At 45.8% G+C, this 17,983-nt stretch overlaps 1 protein-coding gene and 1 long non-coding RNA gene across 11 annotated transcripts in view; both read left to right on the top strand.

Annotated features, from left to right (window-relative positions):
- The window catches only part of LOC143139636 (NACHT, LRR and PYD domains-containing protein 1 homolog), a 59,451-nt gene that overhangs the window by 27,202 nt on the left and 14,266 nt on the right, over window positions 1–17,983 (top strand). For 8 of the 10 annotated variants that reach the window (XM_076300259.1, XM_076300260.1, XM_076300265.1 and 5 more), the window contains 5 exons: window positions 2,719–2,804; window positions 2,999–3,085; window positions 5,733–5,900; window positions 6,346–6,429; window positions 9,228–9,359. In XM_076300259.1, the coding sequence (XP_076156374.1) occupies window positions 2,719–2,804; window positions 2,999–3,085; window positions 5,733–5,900; window positions 6,346–6,429; window positions 9,228–9,359 (557 nt within the window). The remainder of the gene's footprint in view (window positions 1–2,718; window positions 2,805–2,998; window positions 3,086–5,732; window positions 5,901–6,345; window positions 6,430–9,227; window positions 9,360–17,983) is intronic. The other 2 variants (XM_076300262.1, XM_076300264.1) reach the window with 2 other exon arrangements.
- On the top strand, window positions 10,176–11,785 carry LOC143139637 (uncharacterized). The gene is made up of 4 exons (XR_012990447.1): window positions 10,176–10,218; window positions 10,853–10,955; window positions 11,095–11,149; window positions 11,451–11,785. It is a non-coding gene; the product is annotated as an uncharacterized LOC143139637 (long non-coding RNA).

The raw sequence follows: 17,983 nt of genomic DNA, 5'->3' as shown, positions 1-17,983 counted from the left end.
TGTATTTGTATATTTTATGTTGGGTTGTTTGGTGTATTATTTGGTTATTATTGTGTGATTACTTAGTTAATTGATTTTTGTTAGCAATGAGGCAAAAGTGGGGCTACAGCTCGCCTAAGGCTGTATTAGGCCCCATGGCCTCTGTTGTAGGGAAGTCTGTGCAGAGAGAACTGTATTGGAGAATTGTCGACTGGTGAAGTGTGCAGGGTCTTTTGAGACATAGCCTGGCAGTGGCAACTTGATGCCTATTTATTTTTTCTTTTTGAACAGTTTTTGTTTTGCATTTTTGGCTCATCTTGACACAAATATTTGCACGTATCAGAAAAAAATATATATGGCCAAATGGGGCAGTCGTGGCCCACTGGTTAGGGCTTCGGGCTTGGAATCGGAGGGTTGCCGGTTCGATCCCCGACCAGTGGGAACGGCTGAAGTGCCCTTGAGGAAGGCACCTAACCTCTCACTGCTCCCTGAGCGCCGCTGTAGCAGCCAACTCACTGCGCCGGGTTAGTGTGTGCTTCACCTTACTGTGTGTTCACTGTGTGCTCTGTGTGTTCACTAATTCACGGATGGGATAAATGCAGAGACCAAATTCCTTGTATACGCAAGTATACTTGGCCTAGAAACCTGATTTACATATACATATTTGAAAAAAATAACTCCGCCATCGGTCACCCTGGTACTGTGCGGAGGGGAAGAAATGCGCTTTAAAGGTAATGTGCGGAAGAAATGTGCTTTAAAGGTGCTGTGCTTTAAAGGTAATGTGCGGATGAGAAGGTGCTGTGCTACTGTGCGGATGAGAAGGTGCTGTGCTACTGTGCGGATGAGAAGGTGCTGTGCTTTAAAGGTAATGTGCGGATGAGAAGGTGCTGTGCTACTGTGCGGATGAGAAGGTGCTGTGCTTTAAAGGTAATGTGCGGATGAGAAGGTGCTGTGCTTTAAAGGTAATGTGCGGATGAGAAGGTGCTGTGCTACTGTGCGGATGAGAAGGTGCTGTGCTTTAAAGGTAATGTGCGGATGAGAAGGTGCTGTGCTTTAAAGGTAATGTGCGGATGAGAAGGTGCTGTGCTACTGTGCGGATGAGAAGGTGCTGTGCTTTAAAGGTAATGTGCGGATGAGAAGGTGCTGTGCTTTAAAGGTGCTGTGTTTTAAAGGTAATGTGCGGATGAGAAGAAATGTGCTTTAAAGGTAATGTGCTTTAAAGCGATGGTTCGGAGTAATTTTACCCTAGGGTTCTTTGCACCATGACCCCGAGCCAAACACCCTCCCAGAACCTTTTTTCCCTTGGTCGAGCCCTGGTCGAGTAGCGCCGTCAGAAACGAATGACGTTCTGCAGTCATGATGGAACCAACTTTTATCTCATAAATTACCCCACTAATAATGCCCTGAATGGTATGAAACTTCTGCAGTAGTACAACTACGACATTTAGTCCAATAACGAGGCATTAGAAAGTTTGTAAGTGCACGAGGAGTTTATTTAAATAAGACTTGCCTGATTATCTGCTACTATACCGCTGCGTCAACGTTTCTTCCGTGATTTGGGGAAAGCCTGTAAAAGTCCTTGCAGGAAGCGATTACATCAACGTTTTTTGGTATATCCAGTTTTAAATATTTTTTTTCCGAAGTGTTTACAACTTAGTAATAACTAATAATTGTTGCAAACTGGACTACGAACAAAATATTAGTGCATTTCTGTATCTACATCCTTATGCATGCTTCCTGCCAGGACTTTTACAGGCTTTTCCCAAATCACGGAAGAAACGTCGATGCAGCGGTATAGTAGCAGATAATCAGGCAAGTCTTATTTAAATAAACTCCTGTTGCACTTACAAACTTTCTAATGCCTCGTTATTGGACTAAAGGTCGTAGTTGTACTACTGCAGAAGTTTCGTACCATTCAGGGCATTATTAGTGGGGTAATTTACGAGATAAAAGTTGGTTCCATCACGACTGCAGAACGTCATTAGTTTTTGATAGCGCTACTCGACCAGGGTTCGACCAAGGGAAAAAATGTTCTGGGAGGGTGTTTGGCTCGGGGTCATGGTGCAAAGGACCCTAGGGTGAAATTACTCCGAACCATCGCTTTAAAGGTAATGTGCGGATGAGAAGGTGCTGTGCTACTGTGTGGATTTGGAGTGATTGGATTCAGTGAAGCCGAGGTTACCCGATATACGGAATTAATGGACAAGGCGGCACAACGAGTATTTAATCTTTCTGGGTGATAATTGATCATATCAAAGATGCAAAGAGGCCCGTGTCCGGCCCATGTCCTGCTTGTCCCACTTAGGCCTGTCCCGCTTACTAGGAACAGGGAGAGTTGTTTAGCTGGGTGCTATCTGCCCCGTCACTGCTAGAGGGCAGCATGCAGAAGCAGCCAGTGTAACTCCACTCTCCCCCGATGGACAGGAATGCATGAACGACACTGATCTGACATGCAAAGTAGGTGTCAGAGAATTATCTTTCCAAGCACATGTGGAAGCAAATGTGGAAGCACATGTGGAAGTGGTCATCATTGGTCATCATTGGTGATCAGTTCAGCATGATCAGCAGCATTGGCACCATAGCACAGAAAGAAGAGCAGGCAGGTCTGTTTTATCAGCATCTGCCAAACACCAGAGGTAGACTAAGCGTGTGTGTGTGTGTGTGTGTGTGTGTGTGTGTGTGTGTGTATGTCTCTCTCTCTCTCTCTCTCTCTCTCTGTGTCTGTGTTTGTCCAAACAGGAATCTGTGAAGCCAACTGACTACAGACTCTCAGCAGAGGAGCTGCGCAAGCTGCTGCCTAAACTGTCCTGTTGTAAGCAGATAAAGTGGGTCTTTCATTCTTATTATCTATTTTTATTTGATGTATTATCTATTATTATTGCTACTGCTGGTAATAAGCTGAGGTGATTGAGGTAAAAGGAGTGTGTGGTGATTGGTGAGTTGTTGATGAGGTGTTTCCTGTGTGAGGTAAGAGGAGTGTGGTGATTGGTGAGTTGTTGATGAGGTGTTTCCTGTGCAGGTTGAAAGTAGTAGCAGACCTGTCAGATGCTGATGTTGGTGATTTGGTCTCTGCCCTGGGGGAAGGGGACACTCTGCACACACTGCAGTAAGGATTCCTCTATGAAATACCACACACACACACACACACACACACACACTCAGTGGAGACACTATCCTACACTGTGCTAATGTTGTTGGTCTTATCGCTGCCCTGAGGGAAGGACTCCTTATACTTCTGATAAACTTAAACTCAGCATTCATGTGAAGGCTACAGTACAAGCACATTCCCTACTGAGATCAAAGAGATGTCTGATTTCTAATACTTGTATTCAGGCATAAAGTCTTACTACCTATAATTTCCCTCTGAATTCTCCCATTTGGGAGGATGGGGACATCACTTCTCGTTGTTCCATACTGAGGAAAACTACTTGGTGTTCTTTGCCCCCCAGATTTACCTCCATTTTGGAATGTTTTTCCCTATTCTCTCACTAAGTGGTAGTTTGTGTGTGTGTGTGGATTTGCTGTTCTCTCCCTTAGTGTGTAGGTTTGTGTGTTAGTGTATTTGGTGTTGTGTGCGTGTGTGTGCAAGTGTGTTGTTGTGTCTGGCGCTGTATGCATGAGAGTGTGAGTGGGTTTGGATGTGGTGTTCTCTATGTCATGTTACGCCTGGTTGTTAAAATGCCTAGGGGCATATGGCTGCGTAACTAGTTAACTTAAATATGGAGAACAATAAACACAAACAAGGAAGTAAATGATTGAGATGACCGGTCTATTGATAAATCAAAATAAAAGTTCAAACAGACAATCACACTTGCCGAACCCGGCACACCCTGGCCACACTAGGCCAGTATCCTGGCCACTCTCCCCACTCGGCACACTACCACTGTAGTAACCTAAAAATGAGCATGACAAATGTGTGCCGGTGTGTATGTGGGTTTGGCGTGTGTGTGTTACTACTCTACGTGTGGTGGGTATGTCTAGGTGTGGTGGTGTGTGGAGGTGTGGAGGTGTGTGGAGGTGTGGTGGTGTGTGGAGGTGTGTGGTGGTGTGGAGGTGTGGTGTGTGGAGGTGTGTGGAGGTGTGTGGTGGTGTGTGGAGGTGTGTGGTGGTGTGTGGAGGTGTGTGGAGGTGTGTGGAGGTGTGGTGGTATGTCTAGGTGGTGTGGTGTGTGGAGGTGTGTGGAGGTGTGTGGTGGTGTGTGGTGGTGTGTGGAGGTGTGTGGTGGTGTGTGGTGGTGTGTGGAGGTGTGTGGTGGTGTGTGGAGGTGTGGTGGTGTGTGGAGGTGTGTGGAGGTGTGGTGTGTGGTGGTGTGTGGTGGTGTGTGGAGGTGTGTGGTGGTGTGTGGAGGTGTGGTGGTGTGTGGAGGTGTGTGGAGGTGTGGTGTGTGGAGGTGTGTGGTGGTGTGTGGAGGTGTGTGGAGGTGTGGTGTGTGGTGGTGTGTGGAAGTGTGTGGAGGTGTGGTGTGTGTGGAGGTGTGTGGTGGTGTGTGGAGGTGTGGTGTGTGTGGAGGTGTGTGGAGGTGTGGTTGTGTGTTGTGTGTGGTGGTGTGTGGAGGTGTGTGGAGGTGTGGTGGTGTGTGGTGGTGTGGAGGTGTGTGGTGGTGTGGTGTGTGGAGGTGAGGTGTGTGGAGGTGTGTGGTGGTGTGTGGAGGTGTGGTGGTGTGTGGTGGTGTGTGGAGGTGTGGTGTGTGGAGGTGTGTGGTATGTGGAGGTGTGGTGGTGTGTGGAGGTGTGTGGAGGTGTGGTGGTGTGTGGTGGTATGTGGAGGTGTGTGGAGGTGTGTGGAGGTGTGGAGGTGTGTGGAGGTGTGGTGGTGTGTGGTGGTGTGTGGAGGTGTGTGGTGGTGTGTGGAGGTGTGTGGAGGTGTGGTGGTGTGTGGAGGTGTGGTGGTGTGTGGTGAGGTGTGGAGGTGTGTGGTATGTGGAGGTGTGGTGGTGTGTGGTGGTGTGTGGTGGTGTGTGGAGGTGTGGAGGTGTGGAGGTGTGTGGTGGTGTGTGGAGGTGTGGTGGTGTGTGGTGGAGGTGTGGTGGTGTGTGGTGGTGTGTGGAGGTATGTGGAGGTGTGGTGGTGTGTGGAGGTGTGGTGGTGTGTGGAGGTGTGGTGGTGTGTGGTGGTGTGTGGAGGTGTGGAGGTGTGTGGAGGTGTGGTGGTGTGTGGAGGTGTGTGGTGGTGTGTGGAGATGTGGTGGTGTGTGGTGGTGTGTGGAGGTATGTGGAGGTGTGGTGGTGTGTGGAGGTGTGGTGGTGTGTGGAGGTGTGGTGGTGTGTGGTGGTGTGTGGTGGTGTGTGGAGGTATGTGGAGGTGTGGTGGTGTGTGGAGGTGTGGTGGTGTGTGGAGGTGTGGTGGTGTGGTGGTGTGTGGAGGTGTGTGGAGGTGTGTGGAGGTGTGGTGGTGTGTGGAGGTGTGGTGGTGTGGTGGTGTGTGGTGGTGTGTGGAGGTGTGTGGAGGTGTGGTGGTGTGTGGAGGTGTGGTGGTGTGGTGGTGTGTGGTGGTGTGTGGAGGTGTGGTGGTGTGTGGAGGTGTGTGGAGGTGTGGTGGTGTGTGGAGGTGTGGTGGGTATGTGGAGGTGTGGTGGTGTGTGGAGGTGTGTGGAGGTGTGGTGGTGTGTGGAGGTGTGTGGAGGTGTGGTGGTGTGTGGAGGTGTGGTGGTGTGTGGTGGTGTGTGGAGGTGTGGTGGGTATGTGGAGGCTTGTTTCTTGTTCTATGTGTCACACGTAATGATTTCATAAGATTTGTTTTGTTCTCTCTGTCCAGGCTGTTCAGCAGCGGTCTGTCTGATGAGGGTCTGCAGCAGCTGCTGAGAGCTCTGTCCAGGCAGGCGACCATTGGGAAGGTTGAGCTGGCCGTGCAGACCATCACTCTCCCTGCCGCTTGCGCGCTCCAACGCCTCTTTCAGCACACTCAGATAGGGGAGCATGTGGGGTGAGGCACCAACACACACACACACACACACACACACACACACACACTACACACACACACACACTACACACACATACACACACACATACACACACGACACACACACACACACACACACACACATACACACACGACACACATATACACACACACACTACACACTACACACACACACACACACACACACACACACTCAGATAGGAGAGCATTTGGGGTGAGGCACCAACACCAACCTGCCCAACCCAGCGCATGTATAGGACCACTGGGATATCCAGCTCTTGGAGCATGAAGACATTTCCAATCTAGAAACACACACACACACACACACAGACACACACACACATAAACACACATAAACACAAAGACATTTAAAATCTGCAAACACACACAGAGCCTTGTGCACACCGTGTGAATGAAATGTTTAACAGGTCTGTTTTGTTGGCAGGGTGTACCTGTCTAGGGAGGATATAAGAGCTGAAGACAGCCTCTGCTCATCTATCTTTTTGACAAGAGAAAAGAGCAACTTCATGTGAGCGTCATACTTATGCTTCTTCATAGTTTTCCTGTACCACATTCACAACACTGCAGACTGTTATTACTACAGAGAACTTAAAGCGTAACTCTCATCAAAATGCAACCTTTTTCACTTTTGTGACGAACCCCAGAGGTCCGTCTGCTTCTCCTGCCGGTCATGTTGTGTTGTCCTTTACCACAGACGCTGACGTCCCTAATTGGTCGTAATTAGGTAGGCCTACCTGTTGGTCGGGTTGTGTTGTCCTTTTCCGCGGTCTTGGAAAGAGATTACTTTGAGTGGCGTTACATGACTACTTTGAGAATTGTAATAGCCCAATAAACTTGCTGTTTTGTTGTGGAAACGCCCGGTGGCTCTCAAGCTTTATTACAGCCTAAGCATTGTAATAAGTGGGGGTCAAATGGCCTTTTGAATGGGAGTGTTAGGGGCACTACTATTTTGATGCGATCATACTATGTCCAAAATTGCTATTTTTAAAACACTAAGAAAGCTTGACTCGTGACACAACATGAAACTTTGCTCGAAGTATCACCAGTATCACACATGAACTTGAGCATTGAGAACATTGTTTGTGTACACACAGTTTATTAAATATCGCATCAAAATAGTAGTGCCCCTAGCACTCCCAAGGCCATTTGACCCGAAAATGACAATACGGTCGATCTTAAAAGTGGTGCTTCCGTCCTAATTATGCTTTTAAACGAAAGTTTGACTCGGGTACATTCATAAAAAGACCCTAGGTTTCTTTTTGGCGAGAGTTACGCTTTAAAGGTGCTGTGTGGCTTTAAAACATCCAAAAGTAACTCAGAAATAGCAACAGTATGTCAAACATGCCTAAGCTCTGTGTTGTTCAGGGCCCATATTCACAAAGCATTTGATCTTACCACTAGGAGTACTCCTAATTCACAGGGCATTTGATCTTACCACTAGGAGTACTCCTAATTCACAGTAAAAGGAGAGCCTCTCAGACCGACTTAGTAAGAAAAAATGTCAACTTCTAGGTTAAGATAAGAGCTCCATTGCTGTGGTTGACATCATTACTCATGCACAAGCTTAATTTAAGTGACCACCTTGATTGGCTGATGATTATAACGCAGGAATGATGGCAAAAACCTCCCCTATGATGATGAATGACAGGTGACAGGTCTTTGCCGGTGAGACTGCGTGGGACTAAATATAACATAGCCTAAATGAATAAAGAGTAAGACAAAGCAAATAGCCTAGTAGCATAATGAAATACACTACGGATTGAAGCAGTTGGCTAGGCCTATCTTTGCAACATGTTTTAAATTAATCTGATATGTACATTCACAAGAGGAGAAACTTTAATTTGATATACAATGAAACGTTACATTTAGTTTACATGCAATGAATGGTTTTGGTGGTGGCATTATTGCATCCCTTAGTCAGACCTTCAATGCACAATTATTCCCTCACGATTGAGAGCTCTTGTAACCACATGTCCATTTTAAAACATTGCGACGTGAAATGCCACAAAAAGGATAGGATTGTTTGTGAATAGGTCATAGTGAGTTAGGAGTCCTCTCGACTTCTTCTAAGCTGTTCCAGACTTAGGTGCTAATTTTAGGTCTAAAATGCTTCATAAATTACTCTTAGTCAAAAAAATGAGGAGTCCTAAAGTTACAAGTGAAACGGCCATTATTTTTAGGAGTTTCTCCTAAATTTGCCAGTTAGGAGCTACTTTTAGCATTTTATCTTACCACCAAAGATTTTAGCTAGGAGTTTTCTCTTAAAAGTTATTCACAAAGCCTTTCAGATCTACTCTTAGTAAGGAAAAATGACAACTGTCACTACTTTACAAGAGAGTCTGGATATAATAACTACCTGAATGTATTTAGCATCTTGTATGTGTGTGTATATACGTGTGTGAGTGTGGAAGGTAGGGGCTGGGTTAGAATATGTGTGTGTGTTGGGTTGGATACATTATTGCTTTTACCGGTACATATATTTAATTGTATTTATTAAATGCATTTATAAGGACTTAGGACTTAAGACCAATTTCGTTGTAGGCATGGGGGGATTATGAACTTTCGGGCCCCTGGGCCCAGATGTATTAAGGGCCCCCCACTTATTGTCATATATGTGGGAGGGGGGGGTTGGGGGTCCTCCCCCAGAATTTTTTTAATTTGTTTGATGTGATTTCCTGTATTCTGGTGCATTTTGGGGATGGCCAATACTAAATTCAATCAGATTCATAATCTACATCCTGATTTATTGATATTGAGGCAATGATTCCATGCAAAGGCTTGGGCTTCAGGGCCCCCTGACCCCTTGGGCCCCTGGGCCTGGGCCCAGTAGGCCCGTGCAGTAATCCATCCCTGGTTGTAGGCTACCCTGTGCAATGAGGCTGCTGTAATCTGTTAAATTGAATTAAACTGAATAAATGGATGAAGCTGATGTTGTTGCTTAAATATCTAAATGTCACAACATCCTCCAAATTGAGAGGAAAATACATCTGTTGTGAAGTCACCCTCACCACAAAAGGTCATATATAGCATAGTAGGTCATATGACTGACATGTGTGTGTGTGTGTGTGCCTACGCTATGTGGTAAGTCTCGTTTGGGCGACACCCTGCTGTATAATCTGTCCTTAAATTTATGGTCCTTGATTGATTTATTCTCATGTCTCTGTAATGCTAAATAAGCAGCTACACTTATAAAGTTCCCTGAAATCCAGTCCAGTTTTATTTTGACCCTTCAGTGTAATCCACTGACCGATTCATGCCTGTCATGGCAACATCGTCATTCCAACATCGCGTCTCTCTTGGGTTCAGGCTGGCTGTGAATCGCTGCAGAGATTTGTCTCCAGAATCGGAAAACTCTGGACTTCTGCTCCGGGCTGAGCTTGAGACTGCAGACATCGCCTTGGAAGAAGTGCTCCGAAGGTTCCACCTGTTAAAGGAAAAGTGAGTATTTTTCTGGGTCCTTTCATGTGCGATCAGATGCTTTAAATTAGCGACGGCTCGATACCGATACTGCCATCGGCCCAATACTGGGCACGTACTCGTACTCACAGACATTTACATCGATTGTCTGGCATTATAATTTATTTGCCTCGGGTGTACTTTGGAGTAAGACTGTTTTTAGTGGCAGGCTAACACATACTGTTGACTTCTGCTAGCCTAGCACCTGCGAACTCTGCAACTAGAAGGACTGGATGAAACGTGTTGAAAATGAGGAAATGAGGTCCTATATCCAAAATCCTGAATAAGCCCTTTAAGCACCTTTCCAGCTGCGCGTTCCGGAGGGCTGTATTAAAGCTACATTGTGTACTTTTTTGAGTTAATTCTTAGCAAAAACCCATTTGTTCTTTCAAAAATATGTGCTCATTCATGTGTAATTATTTCCACCTACTAATCAAAGTATTCTCGTAAGTGTAGAATCTGCTATTCCAAATACATACGCGCGAGTCGCGCGAATGGCTGAATCCATGTTGCGCCTCCATCTTTGAAATACATTCGCCAAAGAGGGACATTCCTGGAATTCAGCTCCGCCTTTCGCGCTTGTAGGCAACACTCATTGCCTGATTAGTCTACTCGCGACTGCCCGGCAGATTTGAAAGTCTGTTGCAGATGGAGGATTACACCTATTCTCGGGGACATGAAAAGGAGTCGCCAAGGAAGCGAAAAGGAGAATTAAAACGACAATGCGACCGGAAAAACAACAGACCAAAGTCAATATTGGAGTGGCTTATCTAAGATGGAAAGCTCGTGAGGAGCAAGATTTTAAAAGGGACGCCGAAGTTGCCTGCTTTCTCCTCGACAGGTAATTCGGCCTATTCGTGTAAACATACAGTCTATGGTGTAAATTCGAAGTTTTATAGTTGCTTGGCTAACTATAGCATAACGCTAGAATGACGTCTGGGATACTTTTCCTCGCGTCGATGAAAAAGGATTGTCTAGGCTACGTTGTAACAAAAATCTGCTATGACTGATCACAGGCAAAGGGCTGTAAATTGTAGTTATTTTGCATTGCTTTTGCTTTGTAGCCTAAATGTATCCTAATCTGATAATGGGTAGCCAATTCCAAGGGTGACGTTCACATCCTGAGGCCTGTCCTGTAGTCTTTTAATTGTAGACGTAGCCTACTAATTACTAAATTGTCTGAAAGTTTTTCACCATATGAGTGTAGCCTACACCTCAGAATGGGGGAAGGGTAGACTAGCCTAGTCCATTACTCTTGTGAATGGAGCAAGGTAGACCAGCCAGCCCATTGCGACTGATCAATGAGGGTCTAAGTCATTATCATGCAGAACAATAAAATACGGACAGAACTGCTTTGATTGAACTTTAGTCAATGCATCTACCAAAATACATGTTTCTTCACGGTCATAAAATGAATGTACTTTGTTTGTGGTTTAAGTGAGACATTCTAACATATACTGCTCTTTTTTGTCCAGCTATGAGAGAGAACTGGGAGCAGTCACATCAACAACAATGAAGGGAAAGCCCTCTAGTATTTACTACTCCAGAAGTGTCCAGCATTTCTAATGGGACAGACAGGTCAGTCACGGCATGAAAACAATTGTTGATTCTATGTGATTGTTGTTTGATAATAACTGAAAGTATATTTTTAATAACTTGGTGTTTACCATTTTATGTACTGTCATATGTTGTGAAACGCTCTGCTTATTCATTTCAGATGAGCATCTTGGCGCAATTGCAGAAGCCCCTGAAATTGAGAACCTTGAACAGAGGTAACCCATCAATGCTCATAATGTCTATACCCTAACCCTACATGACATTCTCTATTGTATATTTTCATGATATAAACATTTCTATATATTTTTTACAAAGCCTACATGACATGAGCATCGTGGAGGATGTGGACGAAATTCAATGGTCTTGTTATGCGATGCACATGCATGCCTTCATTGTTCCTTATGTAACCTTGCCTGTAACTCAGTCTAGGCAAAATAGCACTATACAGATTAGTAACAATATGTTGAACTATATAACATGGTGTGTATGTCTAACAACACTGCATGTCTTCCACAGGATCAGCTTTCCAGGAGACTGCACATTTAGAATGATGGTCCATGTTGCTTCAAAGGCACCATACAAAAAGGAAGGGTTCATGTGTAAATACCATAATTTGTTAATTTCTGTAAATAAATATATTGCAAATAACATTGTTGACCATGTTACTGTCATTTGGTGTTTCAAAATGGTAATTTACCACAGCTCCTTTTTTAATTATAAGTTTGTGGATGTAATGTATAAGAGGTACAGCATGAACAGTCTCTTATCAATTCTTAAAGTTTTTATTTTCATGAAAGCAAAATATAACGATGTACCGGTGTAAAATAAATTAAATACAGTTTTAAAAGGAACAGGCAGAACACTAATACAAAACTATTTACAATAACACAACATTATAGGAACATTCCAGAGATGTCCCTGAGGGTCAGGGAATTTATCCCTTATCCTACACACACAGCTTGGGATCACTCTTCTATTACCCTGTCCTAGAGACCCATGCTGCCAGAAAATGAAATGTCTATAGGTAGCATATCTGAACTCTATTGTCATCACCTGGCTCTCTTACATGGCCTAATGCTGTGATGTCTGTGATGTACTGCCTGTGAATCTGGAGAAAACCTTCATCTAGGCAGTAGGCTACTGTGTGAAGTGAGGCAGAAGGCTCACACAGGTGGCAGGGTTTTGTCCACAGCATTCTCTCTCCCGATCGGTTGGCATGTCTCTGCAGTGTGTACAAGTACACCAAGGCATCCCTGGCACAGGTGGGGGGACGACATGTCTGCACTGATGCAACAAACACCAGACCTGGCTGCCTCACTAGCAACTGTGTGGTGAGGTTCCTGTGCTCTTGCAGGCTCATTCCATCCACAAGTCTCTGAAGAAATAAGACACAATAAATAAGATCAGATAGGCTTGTTTAGGTAGCAAAGTTAGATTGTTAGCAGAATAGTAGTAGTACTCTGTGTCATTTTTCAAGTGTTCACACAAAATGATGAAGAATACTATGTGTATGGACAATGAAAAGGTGGAAATATTGTTGTGTAACATTTTCTATAGACCATAATGTAATCATATTTGTCGTGATTTCACTGGCAGACACCTCATCATGCAGTTGACTGGCAACAGCTAGAAATTGCTACATATAAACAATGGAGATACAAACAGGCAGGGAAGCTACACCAAGCGCGTAACTGAAGCGTTCCGTTCACAACGTGTAAAATCAATTTTAGAAGAATGGTCTATTTCTTTTCTGGTGTACAGCTAGCCTAGTGGAAGCATACGCAACGCAAACGAACGTGCCTGGTGCAGCTTCCGAGCTAATTTCGGTGTCATTGACATTGATACTGTTCAGAGAAATATTAAAAACACAAACCTCCGTTGCTTCTCCTTTATCTTTGAAGTTCTTCCACTCTCTCCTCGTCATCTTTGGAGAGTCTTATTACTTTTTCTTTGCCTAGGAGGTCTCACCGATCCTCTGCCACCGGCTCTTGGCTTTTCTTTACCTTTCCCTCGCACCTCCGTTGCATCGACTGATCTCTGACTCTGGTCACTGAGAAAAATAGTAGGCTACGCTGTAAACATGGCCTTTACACTATTAATCTCGCACATACAGAATAACGATAGCACTGATACTGTACTAACATTAGCATGCATTCGTTTGGGAACCTGATAGCTGATGCTAGCAATGAAATAGTAGCCTACCAAAATAACGAAAACGTAAAACTATTATTCACTAACCAACATGTTTACTGGCTATATAACTAAATGCAATGTGTAATTGTTTTCTAAAGTAACCTCATCACTGGAAGGAACACTGGACGAAGTCGTAGGCCTAATACTGGAAGCCATGTTAACCTTGGCATGAAACGGCCACCGTAGGAGTTAAAATGCGCTCGGAATGGGAGGGGCTAGAAAGTAATATTCAGTTGGTTGTCATATAGAATTTCACCGCTAGATGGGAGAAGTTCTTACACAAGGTAGCTTTAAGGTCGAGCGCCACTACAAGGTGAAACAGCATATTGCTCGATGTCGGCAGTAGGCCTAGTTCTAAATACATGTAGGTTACACAAAATGTTACAAATTAACATTACAGTATCAAATTTGGTGCTTACCGTAATATGCTGATACAGTTTCATGTTTTCCCCCATTACAGTGTCACACGGTGGCATATTTCCCGACATTACCTTATTCATGAGACTGTTAAATTGTTATTGTTAAATAGTGAAAACCCTGTTATAATCATCCACTTTGGATATTGGAGCTTACCGACTGTGCACCTTCAGTTTTAACTTGACGTGAAGTCATAATCCCAGAGCCTACTTTGTTCGAATCTGTCCATTTCGTTCCTTTTTGACCGAAGTCATCCATACATTTGCACGGAGGGACCGCAGAAGGGTGTAGGGGTGAAGTAGGTCAGAAAGGTATTTAGGGGCCAGAGCATGGAGTGACTTGTAGGTGAGAAGCAGGATTTTGTAAATGATGAGGAACTTGACTGGTAACCAATGGAGCTGCATGAGGGTTGGTGTGATGTGCTGCCAGGGCTAAGTACCTGTTAAGACCTTGGCAACTGAGTTCTGTACATATTGCAGCCTGTCCAGGGCCTTGGAGGGAAGACCTATGAGTATGGCATTGCAGTAGTCCAGACGGGTGGAGATGAAGCAGTGGATGAGGACTTCGGTTACTGAGTCGAAGTCTTGAGATGTTTTTCAAGTGATAGAATGCAGATTTTGGGATGTTTTTAATGTGGGATTGGAATGATAGGGTAGGGTTCAGGATGACGCCCAGGTTGTGGACTTCGGGGGATGGGGCAATGGAACAGCCATCCACGTCCAGGAGAAGATCCCCAACCTTCTTGAGCAGTGCCTTAGGAGCCACCACCATGAGCTCAGCTTTACTGTTATTCAGTTTGAGAAGATTAGAGGTCATCCAGTTTTTAAGTTCTGCAAACAGTTGACAAGTGGTCCAGGTGGAAGCTGAGTTGAGGGTTTGGTGCTGATGTACAGTTGGGTGTCATCAGCATAGCAATGGAAGCTGAGACCGTGGTGACGTATAATTTGACCCAAGGGGAGAATGTATATGGTGAAAAAGGGGGGGCCGAGCACAGATCCCTGGGGGACACCATGGTTAACTGAGGCCAAGATGGAGTTAGCGTCCTTGAGGATGACATACTGTTTGCGGTTAGATAGATAGGACTGAAACCATGAAAGAGCTGTGCCACTGAGGCCACTGAGATCAGAGAGGCGGTTGAGGAAGATGGTGTGGGAAACTGTGTCAAAGGCAGCTGAGAGGTCAAGGAGGATGAGCATGAAGATGAGGCCTTTGTCGGCAGCAGTTAGAAGGTTATTGGTGATTTTATTGAGGGCAGTCTCGGTACTGTGGTGGGTTCTGAAGGCAGACTGGAGGGGTTCAAAGAGCTCATGGTGGGACATGTGGTGTTGGAGCTGGGCAGCCACTGCTCTTTCCAGGATTTTACTGAGGAAAGGAAGGTTGGAGATCGGACGATAGTTGTTCAGGTCGTCGGGATCCAGGCCAGGCTTTTTCAGGGTGGGAATGACTGCGGCTGTTTTGAAGCCTGCAGGCACCACACCAGAGTCCAGTGAGCAATTTATGATGGAGGCAATTGGTGGACAGAGGACAGGGAGACAAGCCTTCACCAGGGTGATAGGCATTGGATCCAGCTTGCTGGACGAGCCCTTTGCTTTGGACACCAAGGCATGCACCTGGTTGATGTCCAGCTTGGTGAAGGAAGAGAGACAGCACTCTGATGGGTGGGTAGTAGGGGTGGGGGTGTTGAGCCACGACCGGTGTGCATCGGGGGTGTCGGCACCTGGATGGTGGATAGCCGAAGAGGGTGGAGGAGGGCATTGCAGCTGCTCGTGGATGGCAGGACGGGCATTGGTGGATAGTAGAAGAGGGTGGAGGAGGGCATTGCAGCTCCGTGTGGATGGCTTCCACTTTGCTGTCAAAGAAGTCCAGGAACCTGGAGCACAGGCCCACTGCATCAGGGGGTTGGAGGGGTGTCAGGGGGGCGCAAGAGTCGGTTGATGGTTGAGAAAAGCATTTTGGGGTGATTTTGTTGGTTATTAATGAGCGTGGAGTAGTAGAGTGTCTTTGCCTTAAAGAGAGCCTCCTTATAGGCCCTGATGTGGTCTTTGAAAGACTCAAGGTGTACAGTGAGGCCAGACTTTTTGTAGCGCCTCTCTAGCCAGCGTCCAGCTGCCTTTCTGAGGCGAAGCTCAGGAGTGACCCAGGGAGTGGGGCGAGAGAAGGAGACCAATCGGGTTATGGGAGGGGCAACTGAGTCCAAACTGAGGGAGAGAGCAGTGTTGTAATGTTCAACCAGACCGTCCACTGAGGTGTTAGGAGAGGGGGTGGCCAGGTGGGTCGCTAGGGTGGAGGACAGCAAAGGCGTGCACACACGTTTGGTTTTCCGGCAGGGAAACTGAAAATGTAATGGCTAGGTGGTCCGATCTAGCCAGGTCATCACATTGGAGGTGGAAGGGTGTTATTCCATTGGAGCAAACAAGGTCTAGGGTGTGTCTTTTGGCATGGGTTGGGCTATGCACATGTTGTACGATGCTAAAGCAGTCTAATAGCGACAAAAAGTCAGTAGCAAAGGGGCAGCTATCAGAGTCCACATGGATGTTAAAATCACCCAGGAGAATGGGGCAGATGGGGGCAAGCAACCCAGAGAGCTCTGGCAGGAAGTGGGTGGAGCTCTGGCAGGAAGTGGGTGGAGACTTTTTTAGGGGGCCGGTAGACAAGTACCCCCTGGAGCTGTGCGGCGCCTGCACTCAAATGAGGTGGGGTTGGCTGGAAATTCTTGGACCTGTATATCAGATCTGTGAATGACAGCTAACACACTACCACGGCCCAAGCTACGAGGATTTTGGATGTATACATAGTCTGGGGGAGTAGAATGGTTGAGAGTTAGAAAATCCTGCTGGCTCTGCTATGTCTCCGTCAGACATAAAAAGTCCAGTTTCCTTTTCCAAAATGATGTCATGGATGAGTAGGGATTTGTTATTTAGTGAGCGCATGTTCAGCAACATGAATGTTGCAGCCCTTGTAGAGTTTAGATTCTCTGCCCGAGCCTGAGCCCGAACTTGACCCGACCCGGGCCGATATTTCCAGCCACTATCCTCGGGCCGGGCCGGGTCCTTGATCAAGCTTTTTTTTTTTTAATCATTAGCCTACTTGGGTGGGGAGCTAAAGCTATGCCATAGTCAGACTCAGAAATATTATATATTTATCAAAGTAGGCCTAAGTAACAAGTGTATATAAAGTTATACAAGTTAGGCTCAGAGTTACAAAATGTAATTTGTAATGTCATCTGCGCAACACGTGTCATGCGCAGCTTCTCCACTCGCACGCATCACACCGGGCCTGCTGTGCTGTATTGTGTAGCTCACGCATCACACCGGGCCTGCTGTGCAGCTTAAGTGCAACGTGAAGCTTGAAGATGTAAAGAAAAAAAATTAAAACAGGAGAAATAACTTTGAGCAAGTCGGAGGTATGCATTTGTCAGGCTTTGTTGCGTGCATTAAGTGCGCACGATGTTCACCTATGACAGCAAAAAGACTTTAAGATGAACATGAAGCAGGCTTGCCATGGCAGAAATAATGATAGCCAGCCTTCAATGTCCTCTTTTGTCACTTCTTCAAGCATACACCTGAGAGCGAGGCAAGCCCTCACAGAGATATGCGTTGAGTTTTGCTGCAGGGACATAATTTTACGTTGTAAGTGGCTTACGTTTCTTCATTCGGATACATTTGCAATCCATTCCATTCTGAATAAACAAACATAGTTTAGCCTACATTCTTCATCTTCCGTTGCATTATTCATTAATATAATTCTAAACGGATTTCTGTAGCTCAAACAGCTCGGAATTGTAGTTGAGAACGTCAGTTATAATGGGCCACGTATTTAAAAAAATTCGGGTTTAAATCAGGCTCGGGCTCTTATTAATTAATCGGGCTCTTATTAATTAATTACAGTTAATGTGTCGGGCCGGGTCGGGCTTGGGCACAATGTGCACGGGCTCGGGTAGGGTCGGGCTTGATTTTTTGGGCCCGATCTAAGCTCTACCTGTTAGTGAGTGCAGCAACAGGGGTGTCACAGTGCTGTTTTTACACAGAGCAGGGGTCGCACGTTGACGGTACGTGGGCGTGGTTTGCTTTGATGACGTTGCCGCAGTGAAGCATGGCACCTAACTGCGGGAACAGCTGGTGTACTGTCCATGTAAACAAACTTATGGCGGGCAGCCCTGTGCATGTAGTGGGGGCGACGTAGTAAGCAGAGAGATGTAATGACCTCCAGGCAGTCCGAAGAGGTCAGAGTCGGAAGTTTAGCTGCAGAGTATTTAATGAGAATCATGGCAAAAAAGGAGCGTCCGGCTGGGAACGCCCTAGCTTGCTTGTTAGCGTGGCTGCTAACTACAACAGGAGAAACCTCAACAAGACTAGGCTTACTACAGAGAGGACTGTCCGGATGACTGTAAGAAGAAAACTCCGAAAATGATATATATATAGCCTATATATAGCCTCGGA

Source organism: Alosa pseudoharengus, unplaced genomic scaffold (genome assembly GCF_046254945.1).
Source record: "Alosa pseudoharengus isolate Yale_2024_CS ecotype anadromous, Long Island Sound unplaced genomic scaffold, YU_APseudo_1.1 YU_APseudo_1.1_scf_22, whole genome shotgun sequence".
Classification (NCBI taxonomy): Eukaryota; Metazoa; Chordata; class Actinopteri; order Clupeiformes; family Clupeidae; genus Alosa; species Alosa pseudoharengus.
Note: the sequence above shows the minus strand (reverse complement) of the source record. Positions and strands in the feature narration are given on the sequence as shown.